This window comes from Tenrec ecaudatus, chromosome 18, assembly GCF_050624435.1.
Source record: "Tenrec ecaudatus isolate mTenEca1 chromosome 18, mTenEca1.hap1, whole genome shotgun sequence".
Taxonomy (NCBI): Eukaryota; Metazoa; Chordata; class Mammalia; order Afrosoricida; family Tenrecidae; genus Tenrec; species Tenrec ecaudatus.
In genome coordinates this window covers 58,506,979-58,526,705 of record NC_134547.1, presented here as the reverse complement: position 1 = coordinate 58,526,705, position 19,727 = coordinate 58,506,979, and the positions used below count along the sequence as shown (strand labels likewise).

Genomic DNA, 19,727 nt, shown 5'->3' with positions numbered 1-19,727 from the left:
ACTTCACCCCAGTAGGATCAGGTCTGCGCCACAACATCACAAACAGCCCCAGCCTGCAGCCTGAGCTTTGTGACAGACACAGTAATCTTTGCAAATGCAAATCTGAGCTGGTCGCAGAAAGATTCTTTTTCCTGGCCCACGTGACTCCCCTCATCTTGGAACAAGGAGCTGGGAATGAAAAGCATTCTATTAATAACCCAAGCCCACTGCCAGCAAGTCGATTCTGACTCACAGTGATCCTGTCTAGGGTTTCCAAGACAGTGGACAGCCTCATCGTTGTCTTGCAAAGCGCTAGTTATGTGGCCTAAGCCAAACCCACCTCGCTACCCAGCCTCTCTGCGCACTAGGGCCAGCAGTTTGAAAATCATCAGCCATTGGGACCCACCAGCTGCTCCGCGGGAGATGAGGCTGTCTGCTCCCTACAGGATCGCTAGGAGTCAGAATGGACTCCACGGCAGTGAGTTATTGGTTGATTGATTGCCTGGCCTACTGTGTCAGACCGAGTTATGCTATTAATTCAGTGAATCATTAGGAAACCACCAGTTGTCTCAAGGTGGACTGACTCATCGCAATCCCATATGCGTTAGAGTATTGAGTATCTTCCACATTTTACAAGAGAGGAAATCAAAGGATCCAAGGGCTTGCGTAATTTGCCCGGAATCACACCCAGAATCCAATGTTCGCAAGCGCCATACCATTCGCAGCCCGCGGCCGACTGCAGTGCAAGAACCACAACTCCCGTGGGGCTGTGCGGTAGCATCGCGAGAGTTGGCTTAAACGCGGCGGGCGGGAACGCGATGCTGCAGACAGCTTGCAAGTAGGAGGCCGGGCTGAGGGTGGAGATCGGCGGCGGACCACGGGCGACCACGGGCCGGCTGGGACGATGGCTGGGAGCTTTAGCCCAGACAGCGATCCTACGACGCGCACGTTGCTGCGGCGCGTGTTGGACTCAACGGACCCGCAGCGGCCCCGGAGCCCCGGGCCTGGGTACGCGAGCCCGCTGGGTGGGGCCTAGGTGGGATCCTCTGCTAAAATCCTGCTCGGAAAAGGAAACTGATCCTGGGAGAGGGGTGGGACCCAAGGCTCTGCCCGCCCCCACCCCACCCCGCAAAAAAGGATTTGCTCCACCGGGTCTGACGTAGGATAGGCGCTCAGAATCGGACCCTCTCTGGTGTTCTTACCCCCCTACCCCCCAGTCAGCCCAGGGTGTGTCCGGGTATCTACCCCGGGCTTGTGGCCCTACTGTCTCCAGGGTCCAACCTGGCCCGTGACCAGTCTGGCTTGGTAGGCGTCTGGGTGGTGAGCGAGCTCTGAGCTTATTACCCCGGGTGTGGACCTGGCCACCTCGGGCCAGTTCTGGTTCTTGACTGGCAACAGGATTGAGCTGGAGTGACTGGGGCTGCGTAGGCCCATGTGGAGATGGTAGTCAGAACCCGAAAGGACTGAAAGATACTTGAAAGCCTTTCTTGCAACGTCGAACTCCCTTCTGTGGGAGTCTGTCAGCCCCTTTCTATATTAATTAAATCCTTGGCTTCCCATTCCCTTCTCCCCCACCCCCTTTACCCACACCTTTACTGACACAGGGGCTTTGAAGGGGGCGGGGGGGGGGGGCGGACTGTTGGGTAAGCGTTGGCATGTTATCCACAAGGCTGTGACTCGACCTCGCTGGTTTGGGTTTTTAGTTTGGCCCTGAGAGCCAAGTCCCTGAATGAGCAGTTAATGCTGAGTTCACACCAAAGGTGGATGTGTAAGCCTAGGAAGAAGGACCTTGGCAGCCCTTGCCATGAGCCAGGACTGAGTCAGCGGCAGCTGGCTTGGGTTTGGACCCTGAGAGTAAAGGGCTTCAGGCCAAGACACCTGATGATGGCTTGTATCCTCATCTTCTAGCGCCCGCTCCCCACACAGTTCTCAAAGCTCCCGGACCCTGCGCTCCCAGGCCCTGCGCAGTGCCCAGAGAGCCGGGCTTGAAACACTTCCCTCCAGGGGCAGCCACACCAAGGCATCTGCCCAGCGGCAGCAGAGGCATTCTCATGGAGCCAGGGTAAGCGTCCTGCTCACTGACCCCTACATGGTCCTGCTGCCTTCAGAGCTCTGGCTGTGCCCTGGAGCCCACCTGATTGTTGCTTGGCGTCTTCATCAATAGGCTATTGGCAGATGGCCCCACGTTCCAGCCAGTGGGCACTTGGAGGAGCAGACACCCCGCACCCTGTTGAAGAACATCCTGCTGACCGGTGAGTGTGTGCTGGCCAGCTGCTGGCACGCCAGACCTCCCTCCCTCAAGGCGGCCTGAGCTGCCAAGGCCACCCTCTCCCTGCTTCGTCTGCAGCCCCGGAATCTTCCATGGTGATGCCCAGGCCAGCCGCAGGGACACCAGTGCTGGCACCACCAGTGGTCCAGCCCTCCAGACGGGAAAGCAGTCGGGGCAGGTGTGCAGTGAATTCCCTGCTGGGCTGCTCTGAGCTTGGTGTCTCTCTGAGGGGGTGGGAGGACCCTCAGAGCCAGAGATTGGCTTCCTGGCCTGACTGAGACCAGCCCCATCCTTGTAGCTTGGACCTGCAGCTCCCTGAGCTGGAGCCCCCCACCTCCCTGGCTGCAGGCGTGCTGGCCCCCGGCAGGAGGAAGCGGCTGAGACTGTCGGCGTTTCAGCAGGAAGTGGACCAGGGACTGCCCCTCTCCCAAGGTGAGGCCCTGACCAACCCATTGCTCGCTCCTGCCCGCCCCAGGGAGAGGGTGGGAGTGGGGGGTGTCCTGAGGGGTGCCCTCCCGGGCCTGGGGGCCTTACCATGGTTTCTTTTTCCTCTTGCCCTGAACTGCACTGACAGAGTCTCCCAAGAATTCGGATCCCCCTTCCCTAACCAGGTGCTGTAGCCACGTTCTGGAGGGAGGGGGCACGGAGGGTTGGTGCAGAGACTTGGGGAGGGACAGACCGACAGGTGAATCTGGCCTTCTGCAGGCTTGGCCTCCTGCACGGTGACTGGTCCCAGAGATGAGAGCCCCAGGGCAGGTGGGAAAACTGGGCCTAATCAAGGCACCTGACTGCTTTTCCACCAGCTCCCTCAGCCTAACCTTTGGCACGCCGCTCCAGTCACAGTCCGTGAAGAGGCCAGGTCTGGCCCGCCGACCTCCTGCCCGCCGAGCTATAGACGTGGCAGCCTTCTTACGGGATCTGCAAGATAGCTCCGCCACCTCTGGGGCCTTGGCTTTGGAAGGTGAGTCTTAGCTCTCCTCTTAGGCAGCTTCAGGTGGCAGGGTGTGCGTGGCGGAGTCCCCACCTGCTTTCTGCCTGTGGGCCAGGCAGAGTCAGTAAAGGAGGGGTTGTTTGTTTCCCACAGTAGGGGTGTGCCTTACTTCTCTGGGCTGAGGGCAGGAAGGTGGGTGGCATTGAGGCTGGAGCTGGAGTTTGAAGGGGCTGGGCTTCCAGCATCAGCTGGCCAGTGAGCTGACCTGGGAGGCAGATGGCAGGAGGTTAAGTCGGTGTTCACCAGGCTATGAGGAAGGTTCTGGGCAGAGGGAGCAGAGTGCCGATAGAGGACTCCTGGGTGAGCCATTTATGTGGGGCACTCTGGGAGGCCAGGGGCTGAGGCTGCCTTTGATGAGACTCGGGGTGGGCCTGGCCTCTGCCGAGGTCGGCTCTGTCTCTGGGCTACTTGGGACGGGCTCATGGAGCCCTGGTGACTGGGTAGTGCTGTCAGTACGCCGGAGTCCCAGCTGGTCCTTGATCCACAGGTGACAGCCACAGAACCCCTGGTGCCACCTTGCCAAAGGAAACCATGCTGGAGGACACCCAGTTCTTCTCCCCACCCTTGGTTGGCCACTCCTTCAAAGCACACCTCTCCCTGCCTGCTCCCGCTACGGCTCCCACCACTTCTGGGGCTGCAGGAGCCCAGAGGCCGCGAGGCCGCAGGACCTGGAGCGGGCGCATGCTGCAGGACAGCCCTGAGTGTGCAGGTCAGAAGAAAGCTCAGGATGGACAAGAGTTGTTGGGGGTGCTTCTTTTTCTGGACCCTGTGTGCTCAGAGCCTCCAGCCTGTGGGTCCCTTTGCCATCCAAGTACAGGGTCAGGGTGGGGTCGGGAGACTGCCCACGGCAGCAGGCCCGTTCTCCCCCGGGGTGGGCTGGACTGGACCCGCTTCTTATTGTGAACTGGGAAAGGTGGTGCACTGGCTCTCCTCCTCCACCTTGAGCCTTCACTGAGCTCCCGCCTGTGCCCGCGCCCCTTCTTGCAGGTTCCCCGAAGCCCTCCCAGCTCCCGACAGGCCGGCTAGAGGCGGCCAGCCCCCAGGCCGTGGGTTTCCCGAGCCTCCACAGTGGTCTCTCTGGAGAAGACGATGGAGTGGAGCCCTTTGGGGACGGGGCTGACGAGCACGCTGAGGAAGGGAAAGGAGATGTGAGAGGGAGGACCACCAGGGAGGCGTCGGCAGGTGCACAGGGGGCTGCTGGGGCTGAGGCATCTGAGCAGATGGAAGCCTCCGGATCCCCTGAGGCTGTGGATCCTGGAGGATCTTCCTGGCCTGCGGATTCTTCTGTTAGGACAGGTGTGGATCGGAGCAGGGAGTGGTGGGGGTGCCAGCTGTGTGCAGGCCCTGGCCTGGGCTGAAGGACACTGGTGGGTTGGTGTTAGTGGGCAGAGGTGTCTCAGAGGGGCCCTGGTTGGCTGGACCTGGGTGAGCCCTTTGAGGAACATGACAAGGAGACAGGGGCCCTGTAGGGCCAGGTGAGGTTAGGGCTGAGCCCCTGTGACTTTGGCTTCCTCTGCAGGAAGTCCCCAGTTGGCCCCCAAGGCCCCTGAGTCTCTCCAGGCCAGGCAACTTCATCACTGTGTTGAGCCAGCCCCTCCAGCCAAGTAAGATCCAGCCCTGTCTTCTGGGGAGGGTGGGAGGGCAGGCACAAAGACTAGCCTTGGGCTGCCTGGTTGGTCCCATGGGGCCATCCCCTTCCCCATAGGGATGAGGGGCACTGGTCATCGTGGCTCCTGCCTGCAGGCACATGGAGGCGCTGGGAGGGCTGCCTGCGAGAGACAGGACAAGCAGCCCCTCCGTGGCCTGGAGGGCTAGGGCCCCAGCAAGTATGCTTCTGTGTGAGAAGGCTGGGCTGGGACGTCAGGCCCAGGGGTCTCCACCCTCTCCAGCCAGGGGGTGGGGCCCCTATGGCTGCGGCTTTAGGCCCTCCCAGGAGCTCACAGCCCCTTTGGGCGGCAGCCAGAGTGCCTTGTTCTTAGACAGGGGTCTCTTTGGGCAACAGTGGAACCACTTCTGACCACTCTGGCTTGGCCCCAGGCTTCCCCCCAGGCCTCGAGCTGCTGGCCCCAGGCCCCGTCCAGATCCCTACAAGGCTGGCCTGAGCCACTATGGGAAACTCTTCAGCTTCTTCGCTAAGATGCCCTTGGAGAAGGCGGCTCTTGAGATGGTGGAGAAGTGGTGAGTCCTTGACCCCGAGGGTAGGGAGAGCCCTCCAAGAATGCCCAACAGCCCACAGACCCTGCTCACCCCCACCCTCTTGGCAGCCTGGACAAGTACTTCCAGCATCTCTACAATGACTTGGAGGTCTTTGCTGCTCACGCAGGACGCAAGACCGTGCAGCTGGAAGACCTGGAGCTGCTGATGAGACGGTGAGCCGGCTGGGTGGCAGGGCTGGCCCCTTCCTCCGTGCCCGGGGCTGGTGCTGACCCTCTGCTCCTCCCGTTGGCCACAGGCAGGGCCTGGTCACCGAGCAGGTCTCACTGCATGTGCTGGTGGAGCGCTACCTGCCCCTGGAGTACCGGCAGCTGCTCATCCCCTGTGCGTCCAGCGGCAACGCCGTGTTCCCCGCCCAGTAGGAAGCAGGCCTCCCCGCTGCCCTGCTTCTGCCTGGGTCCCTCCAGGTCCCCTTCTTCCCCCCACCCCCTCAATAAAAGCTCACAAGCAGACTGCTGTGTTTGGGTGCTGGTCCCTCTCGGGGCTCCCCTTGCCGCTCCCCAGCCCAGTCAGGAGGCTGGCAGAGTGAAACCAACAGTGTAATTCGGGGAGTCGGGGTCTGAGGGCCCTAGATGGCAGGCTCTGGCTCCGTGCGCAGCCCTGCCCGCCGGATGTCGCACACCCAAAGCCGGCTCATCACTGTCTCCAGCGGCGTCTTCAGGCCCTGCTCGTTCTCCTCGTCGTCGCCCTCCACTGGCAGTCCCGTCACGGGGACCTGGAAGGCCTGGCTGATGTAGGTGCCCAGGGTCTGTGCGTCCAGACTGGGGTCGATTGTCACCAGTGCCTCACGTAGCCGGCCTGGGGTGACCTCCGCCCTGTGCCGGGAAGAGGCAGGCCTTGACTCTTCCGCACCGTGGGATCCAGGGGGTCCCATCTGCTGGCCTCAAAGCAGGGGAGAGCTAGGGGTTTGAGATGCCAGCCTGCGAGGCAGCCTGAGATTCCCGGGCGCACTCACGTTTCAGGACCCAGCTCCTGCTTCAGCTCCTGCAAGTAGGCCTCCTTCTCATCCACATACTGCTCCCACACCTTCTGGACAAAGGGCTCACTCTGGCCCTCGTCGTCCTACTGGGGGGCCAGGGCCAGAGTGAGGGCTTGCTGGCCAATCACCAGCCGGGGCTCAGGGTGGGGCTCTGCAAGATCCAATCCCTCCCTACCCACCTCCTTAAACAGGACCCGGTATCTGAGCAGGTCCGCGCTGCTGCTGTTGGGGTTCCAGCCCCCAGCCTCCATCAGCTCCTGGATTTGCTCTTCCTTCTTGAGGGGGAAGGTACTCCGGAGGATGGAGCTGTGAAGACACGGGGGACCCACGGGTCCAGCTGTGGTGGAGGCCAGCCTCCCCAGCTCTGTCACTGTCAGCCCAGCCAGGGCTCTAAGCGGCAAAGGCTGAGGCCAGTGACCCTTCCGGCCTGCCAGGGTCCACTTCCCTGCACACCTGGGTCCCTGGGCAGAGGCGTGGCAGTGGCCTGGCCTCACCTGAAATTTTCCATGGACAGGAGTCCCTCGTTCTGGCTGTCGGCACTTGCCATCTCCCTCTGCAGCTGGGCTATGGTTTCCTTCTGGTAGATGTACACACTCTCCTTCATCTAGGGGAGGGGCTTTGCTAGCTTGCTGCCTGGAGGGCTGGGTACAGGGTGGGCGATGGATGCTGGGGACAAAGGCCTCTCCCTCTCCCTGGTTGGGAAGGGTAGGGGGGCTGGCCAGCCCCAAGCTCACCTTTCCCATCAAGACTGTATAAAACTGACTCATGACCTCGTTGGAACGGAAGAGCTTGATGTTTTCAAAAATGGTGTAGGCCCAGGCCATGGCTTCACTAGGCCCAAAGCGACGCTCCAGGAAGTTGAAGAAGAAATCTGCAAACTTCTCTTTCTGCACAGCGAGGGGTGGTGAGGGGCCGCTGCCCAGGCAGCCCCTTCCCGGGGCCACTGGCCCCCCTCCCTAGCACCTCGAGGGGACTGAGCAGGGCCAGAGGGCCTGCTGAAGTCTGACCTGCTCCTCGGCGAGGCGCTCTTTCCAGACGTCTTGGATGAGGTTTACCACCTCTATCTTGGTCGGCTTCTTGTTCTCCACAGTGCCATCAAATCGGAGGAAAGCAGGGATGGCTTCCCCGTAGCCCTGGAAGGGAGAGGGAAAGCTTGGTTGTGGTCCCACCTCTCAGCAGCCAGGGCCCCCGCCTGGTTCCTCCCTGGGGACGCTTCCTCGTCTGGGGACTCTGCTACCAGGCCAGGGAAGTAGGCTCTCTCCCGAAGTAGCCCTTCGCCTATCTCCTCCAGCAGCACGTCCACCAGCTGGTCACTGTTCTTGCCTGCGGCCAGCATCTTCCAGCGATCTGTGCCCCCCGCCACCACGCCTGTTGGCGGAGAGAAAGGTGCAAGCGGAGGGGCACTGGGACCAGCCTGGCCCCACCCCACCGGCCCTGCAGCCAGCCGCATGTACCTTCGCACTTGGTCCAGTCTGGCCTCGGCGTGGAGGTCTGCTGGATGTCCTGCAGCTCTGCGTGGAACTGGTCCCGCTCCTTGAGCGTGCTCATGTGCAGCTGCAGCAGGATCTCATGTTCCTTGCAGACTTCATCGTAGTCTGCCTGCAGGCTCTCCAGCTGTGGGCGAACTGATTGGGCCTGCTACCTGCCCCTCACCCAGCCTGGCCCTTCCGGCCACCCTCTGCCCATTCCCCCCAGCCCCAGCCCCACCCCCGCCCCTCTCGCACCTGCTCCTGCAGATCCTTGTTGGTCTTCTCCTGCATTTCAAAGTCCCTCCTGGGCACCACGTCGCCGAAGTTGGCTTTCATGGTGTTGAGCTCCATCTGTGTGCGCGTCAGGTCTTGCCGGGTCATCTTCAGAGCCAGCGTCAACTTCACGGGGTCCTCCCCCCAGATCCCTGCCAAGGCCACATCTGCCTGTGTCGGCTGAGCTCCAGAGCCCATGAACCGGACTGGAACTAGGGTGCTCCCCAGAATGGGCCCAGGCCCTCCCGCTCTCCCTGCTGGGGGTTCCTGGGGTCTTGTCTGCAGCGCTCCCAGCCTGGGCTTCATGCTCAAGTGGAGAAGGTTGGCATATGGAGAACCGTGGCCTGCCCCCAGAAGTCCAGGCCCATGTAGCCTCCAGCACAGGGGGCCCCACAGCCCTAGGTGGAAGTCGGGCATCTCCCATCGAGTATGGGCCTGGGGCGGGCAGAGCTGAGTGGGCCTGGTGAGTGGTGCCAGCTGGCCTCTTCTGTAGGGCCTCCTCAGGAGAGATGTCCACCTGGGGCTGACCTGGGGACTGGGCTAGTGACATGTCCTCCCTCTGATAGCGGAGCTCGTTCAGGTCCGCGAGGAGGATCTTGCGGGCATCTCTCTCAGTGAGGTAATGCAGGTATTCCTCAGCCAGGTTCTTCCTCAGCTTGGCCACCTGTGGAGAAGATGGCTGTGTGGTCCAGGGCTGCAGCTAGTGATTACAGGGGATAGGTAGATAGATGGATGGATGGGTGGGTGAATGGGTGCTAGGGGGTCCTCCTCAGGCTGTAGGGACAGGAAAGATGTGGGAAGCAGTTGGCTATCCCCCTGAATCCAGCGAGTTGTCCAGAAAGTCTGGCAGCCAAGGAGAGCTGGCGGCTCCCAGCCCCGCAGGAGGGCGGAGTGGTGGAAGCGGGAACTGGGGAGAAGCTATGGCCTAGTATGGGGCTAAGGGGTTGCCCCAGTGAGACCTCACGGGGTTGCCCCTGGGGAGGTGGGGAGGGTGGCTGTCACTGCCCACTGCTCCCCACTCACCTCGCTCTGCAGCGAGACCTTCTCCTCGTTCTTCTTGTCGATCAGCTTGAGCAAGTGCATCTTCTCATTCTTGAGCACGGAGACTTCGTGCCGCTCCGCGGCCCGCATGGCCAGCAGCTTCTCATTACAGTCCTCCTTCACGGTGACCAGCTTGGCCCTCAGGGGCTCCAGGGACCGAATGGTCTCCCGCTGGTAGGCTGCTCGGGTGAGGGTGGGGCAGGAGGTGGCTCTGTGTGGGCCAGGGAGCACCAACCACTGGGAGATGCAGACCCTGCAGCTGTGCCAACCATCTGCCCTTGTTTTAAAAGTCCAAGACAGAGGCCAGGTGAGCCCCCACCCCACCCCTGCAGTCTTTAATCCTGTAGCCCCGACATGCACTGCATCTGAGCCTGACCCGGCCGGGGGGGGGGGTCTCCTCACTTCCCAGAGGGTCTTGCTCTACACAGGAACGGGACTCTCCTTCCTACAGATCCATCCCACAGTGTTTCCCAAGGAGCTCACTCGGTGCCTGGTACCCAGGGGCAGGGGACAGGGGGAGGGGGCTCTCAGAACAGTGTGACCGAGGGTGGAGCAGGCTTGGGGTCCTGGAAGCCTTTGGAGCAGCTACCCCAGCCCTGCTGCAGCATCCCCCAAGTGAGGTCAGAATTGGGTCCTCTCTATCCCCTGCCGGCTGGAAGCCACTGACTGTGAAGTGGGGAGTAGGGGGCTGTAGCAGGGCCTGTGTCTTACCCAGCGTCACCTCATATGCGTTCTTGATGGAGGACAGCAGCGGCTTGTACGTTTTGAAGTCCTCTATGAAGAACTCAAAGATCTCTCGGTAAGGCTAGCAGGGAAAGGGAACTTGTCATCTTCTGACTGTAGTGGGGGACCTGTGTCTGTCTTTGGTGGCTGTGGTAGTTACATAATTTGTTGTCAATTTGAGATTATTAAGAATGAAGGGGTGGAGTTTAGTCTATCAGGTCACGGCTTAATGACCTCATTTGGAGGCACTAAGGAGATGAATAGCTCGCTGGAGGTGTGACACAGACTCACTCCCTGGGAGACATTCCTGTTGACAGGCTACATGGAGCTACACTGATGGAGCCAGAGCCCTGGAGCTGGAGAAGCCACGTGGAGACCCACGCCAACGCTGAGATGCTCCCAACGCCACTGGATCCACAAGATTTTCCACCCACTGGCCTGTGATCTTCCTGCATTTATAGTCATTGCATGTGTTGCATGAGTCTGAAGAGGAATTTATAGACTGGTATCGGATATAAGGGCTAATATCGGGACTTGAATTAGACTGGGATGTTTTCTTAATATACAATTTCTCATGTATATAAAGTTCTTTCTTATACACATATGAGTGTCCATGAATTTGTTCTCTACCTGGACTAACAGTGGCTTAAACGCATTCAGTCTGAGCTACCAGGGTCCTGTCCTCGGGCTTTACGAGGGTCTAGTGGAGCAGCTCTGCCCTCTGCTGGCTCCTCGGGGAGCTGCTCTGGGATGACTCCCGGCTCCTCCAAGCTTCCGTTTCTGCTTGCTCCAATGCTCAATCTGCATCCCAAAATGCTTCTTCCCATCAGAACCTGGGTTTTTCTGTCTACCCCAGGATCTAGATCTTTCTCCGTCTTGATGTGCATGGGCTGCCTTTGGGCTGTCCTGAGGTGGACACTCTATGGCAGCTGTTCTCAACCTGTGGATCGCGACCCCTTTGGGGGTAGAATGACCCTTTCACCGGGGTCACCTAAGACCATCGGAAGATACATGTGAGACACTGCTCCTCTATCCGTCTCCAGGTGGGCCCGGAGTACCCTAGAGCACCTGGGCGTGAAGACTGTTTCCCATGCTGCACCATGCTTCAAGATAAAGTTTCATTGATTTGTCATTAGGAATAACAATGTCACACCATATAATTACATATTGTTTTTGTGATGAAACCCGATGCTTTAGTTATGTTCAATTTGTAACAATGAAAATACATCCCCATATCAGTTATTTACATGAGGATTCACAACAGTAGCAAATTTCAAGTTATGAAGTAGCAACGAAAATAATGTTAAGGTTGGGGGGGGGGTCACCACCACCTGAGGAACTATGTAAGAAGGTGGAGAACCACTGCTCTATGGGCACTGCATACTAGCCCCTGCCCAAATGTCAGCTTTCCGGTTACCTGGGGGGCAGGGCTGGAGGACCTGGAGTCAGTGGGGGTGGGGGAGCCCTGACCCTGGTGAGGGAGGCGGGAGCCCTGGGAGAGTTTGTGCTCCAAGGACCTGCTTCTCTCACCAGGAAGGCGACTCCAAAAGGGTTGGGTGAGGCTGGTGTCCCGAGGAGGCCTCTGTCTAGTGTGCCCGCCCTCTGCGGCTCTGACCTGCAGCCTCAGCTCCTGAGTGGAGTCCGTGCACAGGTCCAGCAGGAGCAGCTCCTTACGCAGGTGGTTTTCCAGCTGCTCCAGGTACCTCGGCTTGGTCATGTTCAAGGGTTCTTCCTTCTGGGCGCTGCAGGGCGCGGGCTGCGCTGAAGTGAGGCGAGCACCCCGCAGGGCCCTGGCACCCCTGCCCCGTCTCCGGGCCGCCCGTGCCTTACCTCGCTAGGTTCTGGTAGTCCACTGAACAGGGCTTTCGGTTTGGCAGGATGGTGCGGCCATAGATGTGCATGGGCCATGGGGACAGGTGGCTGCCTATGGAGGACTGAGGCTGCGGAGAGGCACATGAGGGGGGGGGGGGATCATCGTGGCAACATTGCCCTCCGGATAGTCGTGCCCCCCTCCACTCCCCTCTACTCCCAGGATGTTTGGTGCCATCTCTTTGATTCGGGTCATCGTTCAGGCTGCTTTGTAGGTTGAAACCCTTCCATATGCAGGTCCGAGGAGCCCTGCAGGCTCAGGGTGACAGGTTCGGTCCCCTCCTGGCGTGGGAGCCAGCCTCACTGGGCTCTTTGGACACGGTCCTCTCTCTTGGGTGTTCTGCTCATGGCGTGTGTGCTTTAGCTCAATCTCGGGACCGACCGCTCATTCTTTTCCTAAATATTGACGAGAGGCACATACCAAGCCTTGTGCCGGCTCCTGGGGGGCCACGCCAGCCTTCTGAAGGGGCTCCGGACTAACCGATTTCTGTTGGCCCAGGTCGACGGCACGCTCCTTCACACTCTTGGCAGTACCAGCAAAGCCAGGGGGGTAAACATGTGAGCATGCACAACACTTGAGCATCAAAACCAGACCCACTGCCATCCACTCCGTGCTGACTCTCCGCGGCCCTGGCAGGACAGGGTAGAGCAGCCCCGGTGGATTTCTGAGGCTGTTAACTCTTTACCCGAGTAGTGAGCTCTGTCTCTCCCCCGTGGAGCGTCTGGTGGGTCTGAACGGCGGATCTTATGGCTAGCAGCCCAACGCGTAACCACTACACTGCACACTCCCGGGACTCCTTTAATTTAGCATCAAAAGCATCCTCAACGCCCAAGTGGTTCTCAGGGAGCCTAGATGTTTGCATGTGCTGCTTTTCCCACCGTCCTAACGGCTGGCTATACTCCATGTCTGTCCGGGGACGTGGTGGAAGCAGGTTGCCAGGCTTGTCTGCTGAGACACCGTGCGTGGACGCAAACCTCCACATGGTCAGTAAGCAGCGGGCTGTGGTAACTGTATCACCCTGGGGGCAACCCCCTAGATTAACCTGTGTCAGGGTCAAGAGCTAAAGCCCACCTATCAGACAAAGCTTTGTGAACAAGCATGAAGGCGCTGGCCTCGGGAGCCACACACAGGCCTACCTCAGGTGGTTGTGCTGCAGAGAGGGCTGCACAGAGAGGGGCCACATTGGCTCTGTGGCCACTCTTGCTTTGAGCAAGCCTGGGGCCACCGTGGGTCCGCCAGCGTGTGCTCATTTTGTGTCTGGGTCCTACTTTGGCCGGTCTCACGGGATTGCCGGCGTTTTCATCCCGCAGTTGTGCGCTTAAAATAGATCCCAGTGGAGTGTGGACATCATGGATGGATGCAATGGGCAAGAGGCCACACCGCTGTGTCACTCGCTTTCCTGCGGTGGCCTGGGCTCGAACTCCCCCTCTCCCTGTGAGCGGTCATGACAGGTGAACATATGTATAAAATGCTAAAAGAGCAGGCTTTTTCTGGAATTTGTTTATTTCTGTTGTGGAGCACATACACAGCGGAACCTGCACCAGCTCACCAGCTTCTGTCCGTGGCATTCCGTGGGCTGTGCTACTGTCCTCGCCCCTCCCCGCCAGAGATGTTCCTCCCTCGTTAAGACAAACTTGACCCCTCGGGCTCCTCTGGGATCTTGGATCCCATACAGATAGATCTTGGAAGGCAAATGCCCAAAGTGGACCTTCTCTCAGGCACACCTGCTGTTTGGTTTGAAGAGGACTTCCGGGGATATTTTCGGTTCAAAGATTATCTTCAGTTGCTTAACCAGCCTCCATGTGTCCTGAAAAGTCTGGATTCCCTGAGAATTTGAGATTCTGTTTTGTATCCCCACCACCCCCCCGCCGCCCCCCACCTCCTGCTTTGGATACTCATAGTGGCCCTGATGGGCGGGTCGAGCTGCCCCTGTGGGCTCTGAGGCTGCAACTCTTTATTGGAATGGAAGGCTCCGGCGACCTTGGGATTAGCAGCCCGATGCGTCACCGGCCACGCCAGCAGGCCTCCTTTGATTTAGCACAATAAACACCACAGTGGTATTATTCTTGGAGTCTGGAGCAGTCTTTCAACACATGTCCCCCCAAAATTCTATCTCACGCAGAAGGTCTTAACATCTTTGCAAACCAGAAACCACCTCGCATTTGCTGGCACATGCGATGACCAGAGGACCTGATGGTAAGTTCATATTGTCTCCTGGCACGCTGGTTATGAAAAATGCAACATATTCAGAAATCGTGGTAAAGCGACATGTCCATATCGATTGGAACACGGCCTGAGCAGCGCTGGCAAGACACTTATTTATCTCGCTTAAGCTACTTTCCTATTGAGGAAAAGCACGACCAAGCTGCAGGGGAGCAGGAAAACAATAAACCAGAAATCAATCGGAGCAGCACTAAAGGCGCTGGAAACATGAAAGAGGCCACAGTGTCAGAACTAAAACTAGAAAAAGTTCTTGGAAAGACTATTAAAATGAAAGGAGAAAAAAAAAAAGAAAGAAAGACAATTCAAACGGAAACTCCATCCACAGAGGAGTCAGATCAAGCCTCTGGCAGATCCCCTTCAGCCACCGGCAGGGGGACTCAGGACAAGGTGATCGCCAACTTGATTACGGAGGATCAAACATGGTATAATGTGACCCTTGGTCAGTTGACCTTCCTCTTGACCCAACCTGAATTGGTTCTAGGCTCAAGTATGTCTTGCTTGTTCCACGACAGAAATTTCTTCTCTGGCTTTTAAAAGATTGATGGTGGTCTTTTCTTTTTAACTCTTTAATCTGTATATTATTATTATTTTCTTCCTGCCACTTTATTTTGTTTTCGTGTTTTATTGTCTCTGTGGGTCTCCCAGTGAGTGAAGCACAGGTGTGGGGGCACAGAGACAGTAACTGGCTTGATGGTTTATTGGGGATGTGGAGGTGGGGTGGGACGTGGGAAGGGTGGGGGATTGGGGGAGCAAACAGACCCAAAACTGACTGTGATGATTATATACAACTCATTTAAAAAGCAATTTAACCAGGAAGTATGTGATATGTGAATACTATATCAAGAGAGCTACTTAAAAAAATAAAAAGAAACCAAACTTGGCCATGGGTGAAGGAGAGAGTTGCTGCTAAGGGGCATTGAGTTCATGCTAACGGTGGTGGAATAATTAGGAAAAGGCTCTCGATAATGGTGTACAACACAAAGAATATCACCAATGACACTGAATTATACAAGCAGAAGTTGTGGAATTGGAGAATGCTTTGTTGTGCATATTTTTGACAAAATTAGGAGAAAAAGAATTACATTAATAACGATGAATCCAAGGAAGAAAAAAATGCTCTAGAATTGAATATGGTGACAATTGTACAACTCTTCTTGATACGACTGAATTGTTGAATTGTATGGCATGTGGATGAAGTGCTAATAAAACTGTTAAAAAACAGGGGGGGAAACAGAAAGACTATTAAAATGGGTGTGATTTTTTTTTTATTAATGTAACCATGGCAGAGTCCTGGGAAAATTGCCTGAGAAGAGTCTAACCCTGAATGAATGATGTTTTTTCAGAGGGTCAATGGCCAATCCTGGTGTTCCATGCGCCATTTTTGCCCATAGTTGACATGGTCACCTGCCTCTGACACGCAGGCCAGTGGAAACAGGGCCAGTGGTTGATGGCGCTGGTCAGCCTGGTCAGGAAGGCCTAGGGGAGAATGCAGTCTGCTGGAGGCTGCTCTCTGCTGCCGCGCACAGGTGGATATGGGAAGGGCAGCCCTAGGGGCTCCAGGGGAGTGAGGACTTGTTAATCCCGAAAGACAGAGGACAGAGAAGGAAAGACCTGGCCACATCTTCCCCCAGTAGTCATTCCCACGGCAGGTGGGGGCTGGGGGTTGGAGACTGTCACACCAAGTCAGGAGATATTTGCAAAGAGTCCACTCCCTCCTGCATAGGGGTCCCTACATTGGGAATCCCCAGCCTTGCAAAGTATGTACACCAAATCCTCCAGGGGTGGGTGGGGGGAAAGGGAGCACACACACCATCACCAGCACCGCCGGCCCCACACAGCCCAGGACGCTTCACGGTGTGTGTTTTCTTCTGTGAGCTTTAGCGAATGGCTGTTTGTTGATTAAATAAATGAGTATCATCAAAAGGCCAGCCAGGGTTCAATACAACTGTGTTCTTTTCTACATAAAAAATGCTCACGGCCAGGAGTGGAGGGGCCTGGGGAGGTGTGTCAACCTCCAGCCCCCAGCCCACACTGTGATGGGGAAACACCCCACTACAAGCTCACAGCTTCCGCGTGCCGCTTGCTCTAGGACTCCATCAGGCAGGGGGGCCATAGTGGAACAAAGCAGGGTCCCAGCCTGGAAGGTCCTCAGTGTGGATATCTGAGCACCCAGAACCATGCCCGGCATCCTGTGCAATGCTGAGCTGCAGGGGAAAGCTGCCTGTGGGCAGGGGGCCCAGTCTTCTCCTGGGGAGGCCCGCGCATGGGCTGAGCCTGGTGGGCTACGCCTTGGCCTGGGGCCAGGCGGCGCTGGTGGGTATGTTTCAGGGGAGTGGGTCTTTGGGGGCAGCAGACAGGGTCCTGGTGCTGATGTGTGAGGTTCTGGTAGCATGACACCACTTACCAGTGTCTTCCGTTTCTGAGAAAGCTTACGTTTCAGGATGCTCTTGGATTCGACGGTAAATGAGCCGTTTTGGTTCATCTCGGAAGTCTTCCGCTGGGATCTGAACAGAGGAGAGGGAGGCTGTGGTGGGTGACAGCTAGGACTGGAAAGAGCGCCTGCACCTACAGACCCCTCACATTCCTGAGAGATACTGGCTCTGGGCTCAAACCACTTTCCCACCTTCTTGGAAGCCTTCTCCTCTTCAGCAGAATTGCACCAACTCCTACAGGAACGGCACCTCCCCTCCCACAAGCCCAGCGAAACCTGCAGGCCTGCTCTTCTCTTCAGGGCTCGGCTGCGGCGGCAATGATGGTTTCTTGGACACGACTTGGCCACACTCTGGGGGAACGCCTGTCTGTTTGAGAGTCCTTCTAGATCCATAAGTCCCTCACAGCCATCCAGTCGGCACTGACTCTTAGCACCCTATAGGACCGGACAGACCTGCCCCGTGGGTTTCTGAGATTGTAACTCTGCTTTTTCTCTTTTATTGTAAATAAACCATTTTCTTGGGGGCTCTAACAGCTTTTACAATAATCCAGACATCAATTGTATCCAGCACATTTGTACACACGTTGCCTTCATTATTTTCAAAATATGTTCTTTCTGTTTGAGCCCTTGCTATCAGTTCCTCTTTTTTCCCCCCAGCCCCCCTCCCCCCTCCTGCCCTCATGGACCGCTGATAAATTATAAAGCATTATTATTTTGTAAGAGACTGTTTAACTCTTTACAGGAGTAGAAAGCGCTCATCTTTCCCTCAAGGAGTGGGAGGTGGTTTTGAACCGCTGACCATCAAGGCTCCTCGCAGTCACACATGTGTCCTGAATCACTCACACTCTTCCTCAGCCTGCTGCCTGGTCCTGGTAGGCTTGTCCGACGGCTGGATAAAGTCATCCAATTGGCTTCGGGAACCATGATGGGCTTTCTCACCGGAAGCAGCAGACCCTGAAGAAAAAGACTTGGGAGAGCTCAGGGTGCTTGCATGAGGACTAAAAGGGGATGTAACATCCATTCCACATGTGCTGACCGCTTATTACAGGCAGCTTCAGTTTCTTGTGTTCTGGTCTGTTCCCAAGAAGGCGGGCGTGTTTGAGATCTTGACGCTCAGGCCCTGAACTTTCCAGGTCTTCTCTAAAGTCCCCAAGCGAGCAAGGTGGTTGGTCAGCATTTCTGTTCTAAGCCATCTTCTCTGTGGTCCATGGAGCTTACTGTCAAATTTTGATGCCCAAGTACTTGGCCGCTAACTCCCAAGGTCAGCAGTTCAAACCCACCATGGTTTTTGGATGGAGTCAAGATCTAGAATCTCAGAAACCCCAGAGGGCAGTTCTACTCTCTCCTACAGGTTTGCTAAGAGTTGGAGTCACCTTGATGGCAGTGGGTTGGCTTTTCCGTAGAGGCTGCACCTCTGAGTGTGGCAGGTGCTCCCTGAGCGGCCGTGGAGGCACCTGGGCTTGCTAAGGCTCAACTATCACTTGACGTGGATCTTTCAGTACGCCAAGAAGTAGTTTATTCCTGTAACCAAGGGTTGAGCTTCTGGAGTCTGACAGGGAAAGGAACCCCAATAGCAGGGTGGGTAACGAGTTGGGCACCGAATCTCCAAGTTAATACTTTGAACCCACCAGCTGCTCTGAGGGAGAAGATGGTGCTTTTGGTGTCTGTAAAGAGTTACAGTTGTGGAAGCCCTCGAGGCAGCTCCACTCTGTCCTACGGAGTTGCAATGAGCAAGGAGGGGCTCCATGGCAGTGAGAGGTTCACCCCCGAGCTACACCGCTCGTCTCTCCCGGCTTCTGCTCATTTGTAAAAATGGTGATATTGTTACCACCTGGGGTCCTCATGAGGAGGCTTGGTAGCACACTGGTTATATGTTGGGCTGGTAACTGCAAGGTCAGCAGTTCAAAGCCACCAGCTGCTCTGTGGGAGAAAGTGGGGACTTTCTGCTCCCTGGAGAGTTAGAGGCTTGGGATCACAGAGGGCTAGTTTCACCCCGTCCCCTAGGGTCCCTAGGAGTCAGAGCGGACTGGATGGTAGCAATGCGTTTGGTTTGATTTGGTAGGGTCCCTGTGAGGGGCCTTGTTAGGGTAGCAGGTTAGGTATGCACTGAGCTGTGAACCGTAAGATCAGCGGTTGAATCCAGCTAGGGAGAGATGAGCTCCCATAAGCAGTTACGGAAACCCCCAAAGGTGGCTCTATTTTGCACTGTAGGGTCCACCGTACGGAGGAATTGACTCAATGGCAGTCACAGCTGTTATGGAAGGGACTGCAGGGGCGCAGTCCGGTAAGCATTGGATTGCTAACCATAAGATGGACTGGTAACCAGAAGGTGGAAGGTTCAAACCCTCGACCCGCTCCAAGGGAGAAAGATGAGGCTATCCTGCTCCTGTAAGAATTTACAGGCTTAGAAACTCTGTCTGGGGCCCTGCAGGTTGGAGGTGACAGGCAGGCAGGTGAGGCTGTTGTGTAGGGAGCCGTGGAGTTGTTGGGGGGTGAGTGCTGGGCTGCTCAGGGTAAGGTCAGCGGCTTTGGGGGAGAAAGACGAGGCTGCCTGCTCCTGTCAAGATTTGCAGCCTCAGACAGCCTGCACAGGGTCCCTATGAGTCAGAGTAAAGTTGATGGCAGTGGACTTGGTTTAGGGGTGTTGTGTGGCCTGAAAGTGGTATCTAAAGCCCTCAAACGCACTGCCATTGGGCCACCCTTTCTGGGCTTTCCAAGACTTTCAGTCTGTATGAGTAGACATCCTCATCTTTCTTTCCAGGAGTGGTGGGTTTGACCCAGCCCTGTGCTTAGCAGGCCAAGGCTTAGCCCAAGAGAGCACCTTTATAAAACTCTAACCTCATGCTACGTGAAGATACTCAATACAAGGCTGGCTGTTCCAACTAGTGATCAACTGCCCCTGCTTTTTGCTAGCACATAACTTCCTCCCTGGGCCAAGTCAGCCCGGATTGGCGCTGTTTCTGCACCGCTGCGCTAGTGGGGCTGGAGTCCCAGGCCACTGGACCACCAGGAGATGCAAGCACCAGGCCCAGGCGCCACCTCCCCGTCCCGAGGTGGTCATGCTCTCTTTTGGGGTCTCGGCCTGGCAGGCGCCTACCTCGATAGGGGCGAGTAGCCCGAGCACGGCGGCTTCGGGTAAGCCATTGCCCTCGGGCCGCCTGGCAGCTAGCAACCGCGGCCTGAGAAACTGCAGTAGTGTACAGCCTGTCGTCATGGCGACCGGACCGCAGCGGCCCAGCTGGGAGGGCGGAGTCAGGCATGCGCG

The 19,727-nt window shown here is 57.0% G+C and overlaps 2 protein-coding genes across 2 annotated transcripts; one reads left to right on the top strand and one right to left on the bottom strand.

Annotated features, from left to right (window-relative positions):
* Positions 1 to 653: 653 nt before the first annotated feature.
* Positions 654 to 5,905, top strand: CENPT (centromere protein T). Its single transcript, XM_075537344.1, has 13 exons — positions 654 to 987; positions 1,888 to 2,041; positions 2,144 to 2,231; positions 2,327 to 2,426; positions 2,547 to 2,680; positions 2,823 to 2,859; positions 3,052 to 3,209; positions 3,727 to 3,948; positions 4,227 to 4,535; positions 4,759 to 4,843; positions 5,277 to 5,417; positions 5,504 to 5,608; positions 5,692 to 5,905. Exons 1-13 carry the CDS (start codon positions 884 to 886, stop codon positions 5,813 to 5,815), a joined length of 1,761 nt encoding a protein of 586 aa, XP_075393459.1. The 5' UTR covers positions 654 to 883; the 3' UTR covers positions 5,816 to 5,905.
* Positions 5,906 to 6,021: 116 nt separating this feature from the next.
* TSNAXIP1 (translin associated factor X interacting protein 1) lies at positions 6,022 to 19,676 on the bottom strand. Its single transcript, XM_075536727.1, has 17 exons — positions 19,502 to 19,676; positions 17,308 to 17,416; positions 16,436 to 16,535; positions 11,769 to 11,878; positions 11,554 to 11,680; positions 9,927 to 10,020; positions 9,198 to 9,394; positions 8,703 to 8,838; positions 8,157 to 8,326; positions 7,887 to 8,046; positions 7,670 to 7,800; positions 7,440 to 7,565; positions 7,167 to 7,319; positions 6,927 to 7,036; positions 6,612 to 6,738; positions 6,419 to 6,515; positions 6,022 to 6,296 (listed from the first exon to the last, which is right to left on the bottom strand). The coding sequence occupies exons 1-17, from the start codon at positions 19,674 to 19,676 to the stop codon at positions 6,022 to 6,024; spliced, it is 2,397 nt and encodes a 798-aa protein (XP_075392842.1).
* Positions 19,677 to 19,727: the final 51 nt, after the last annotated feature.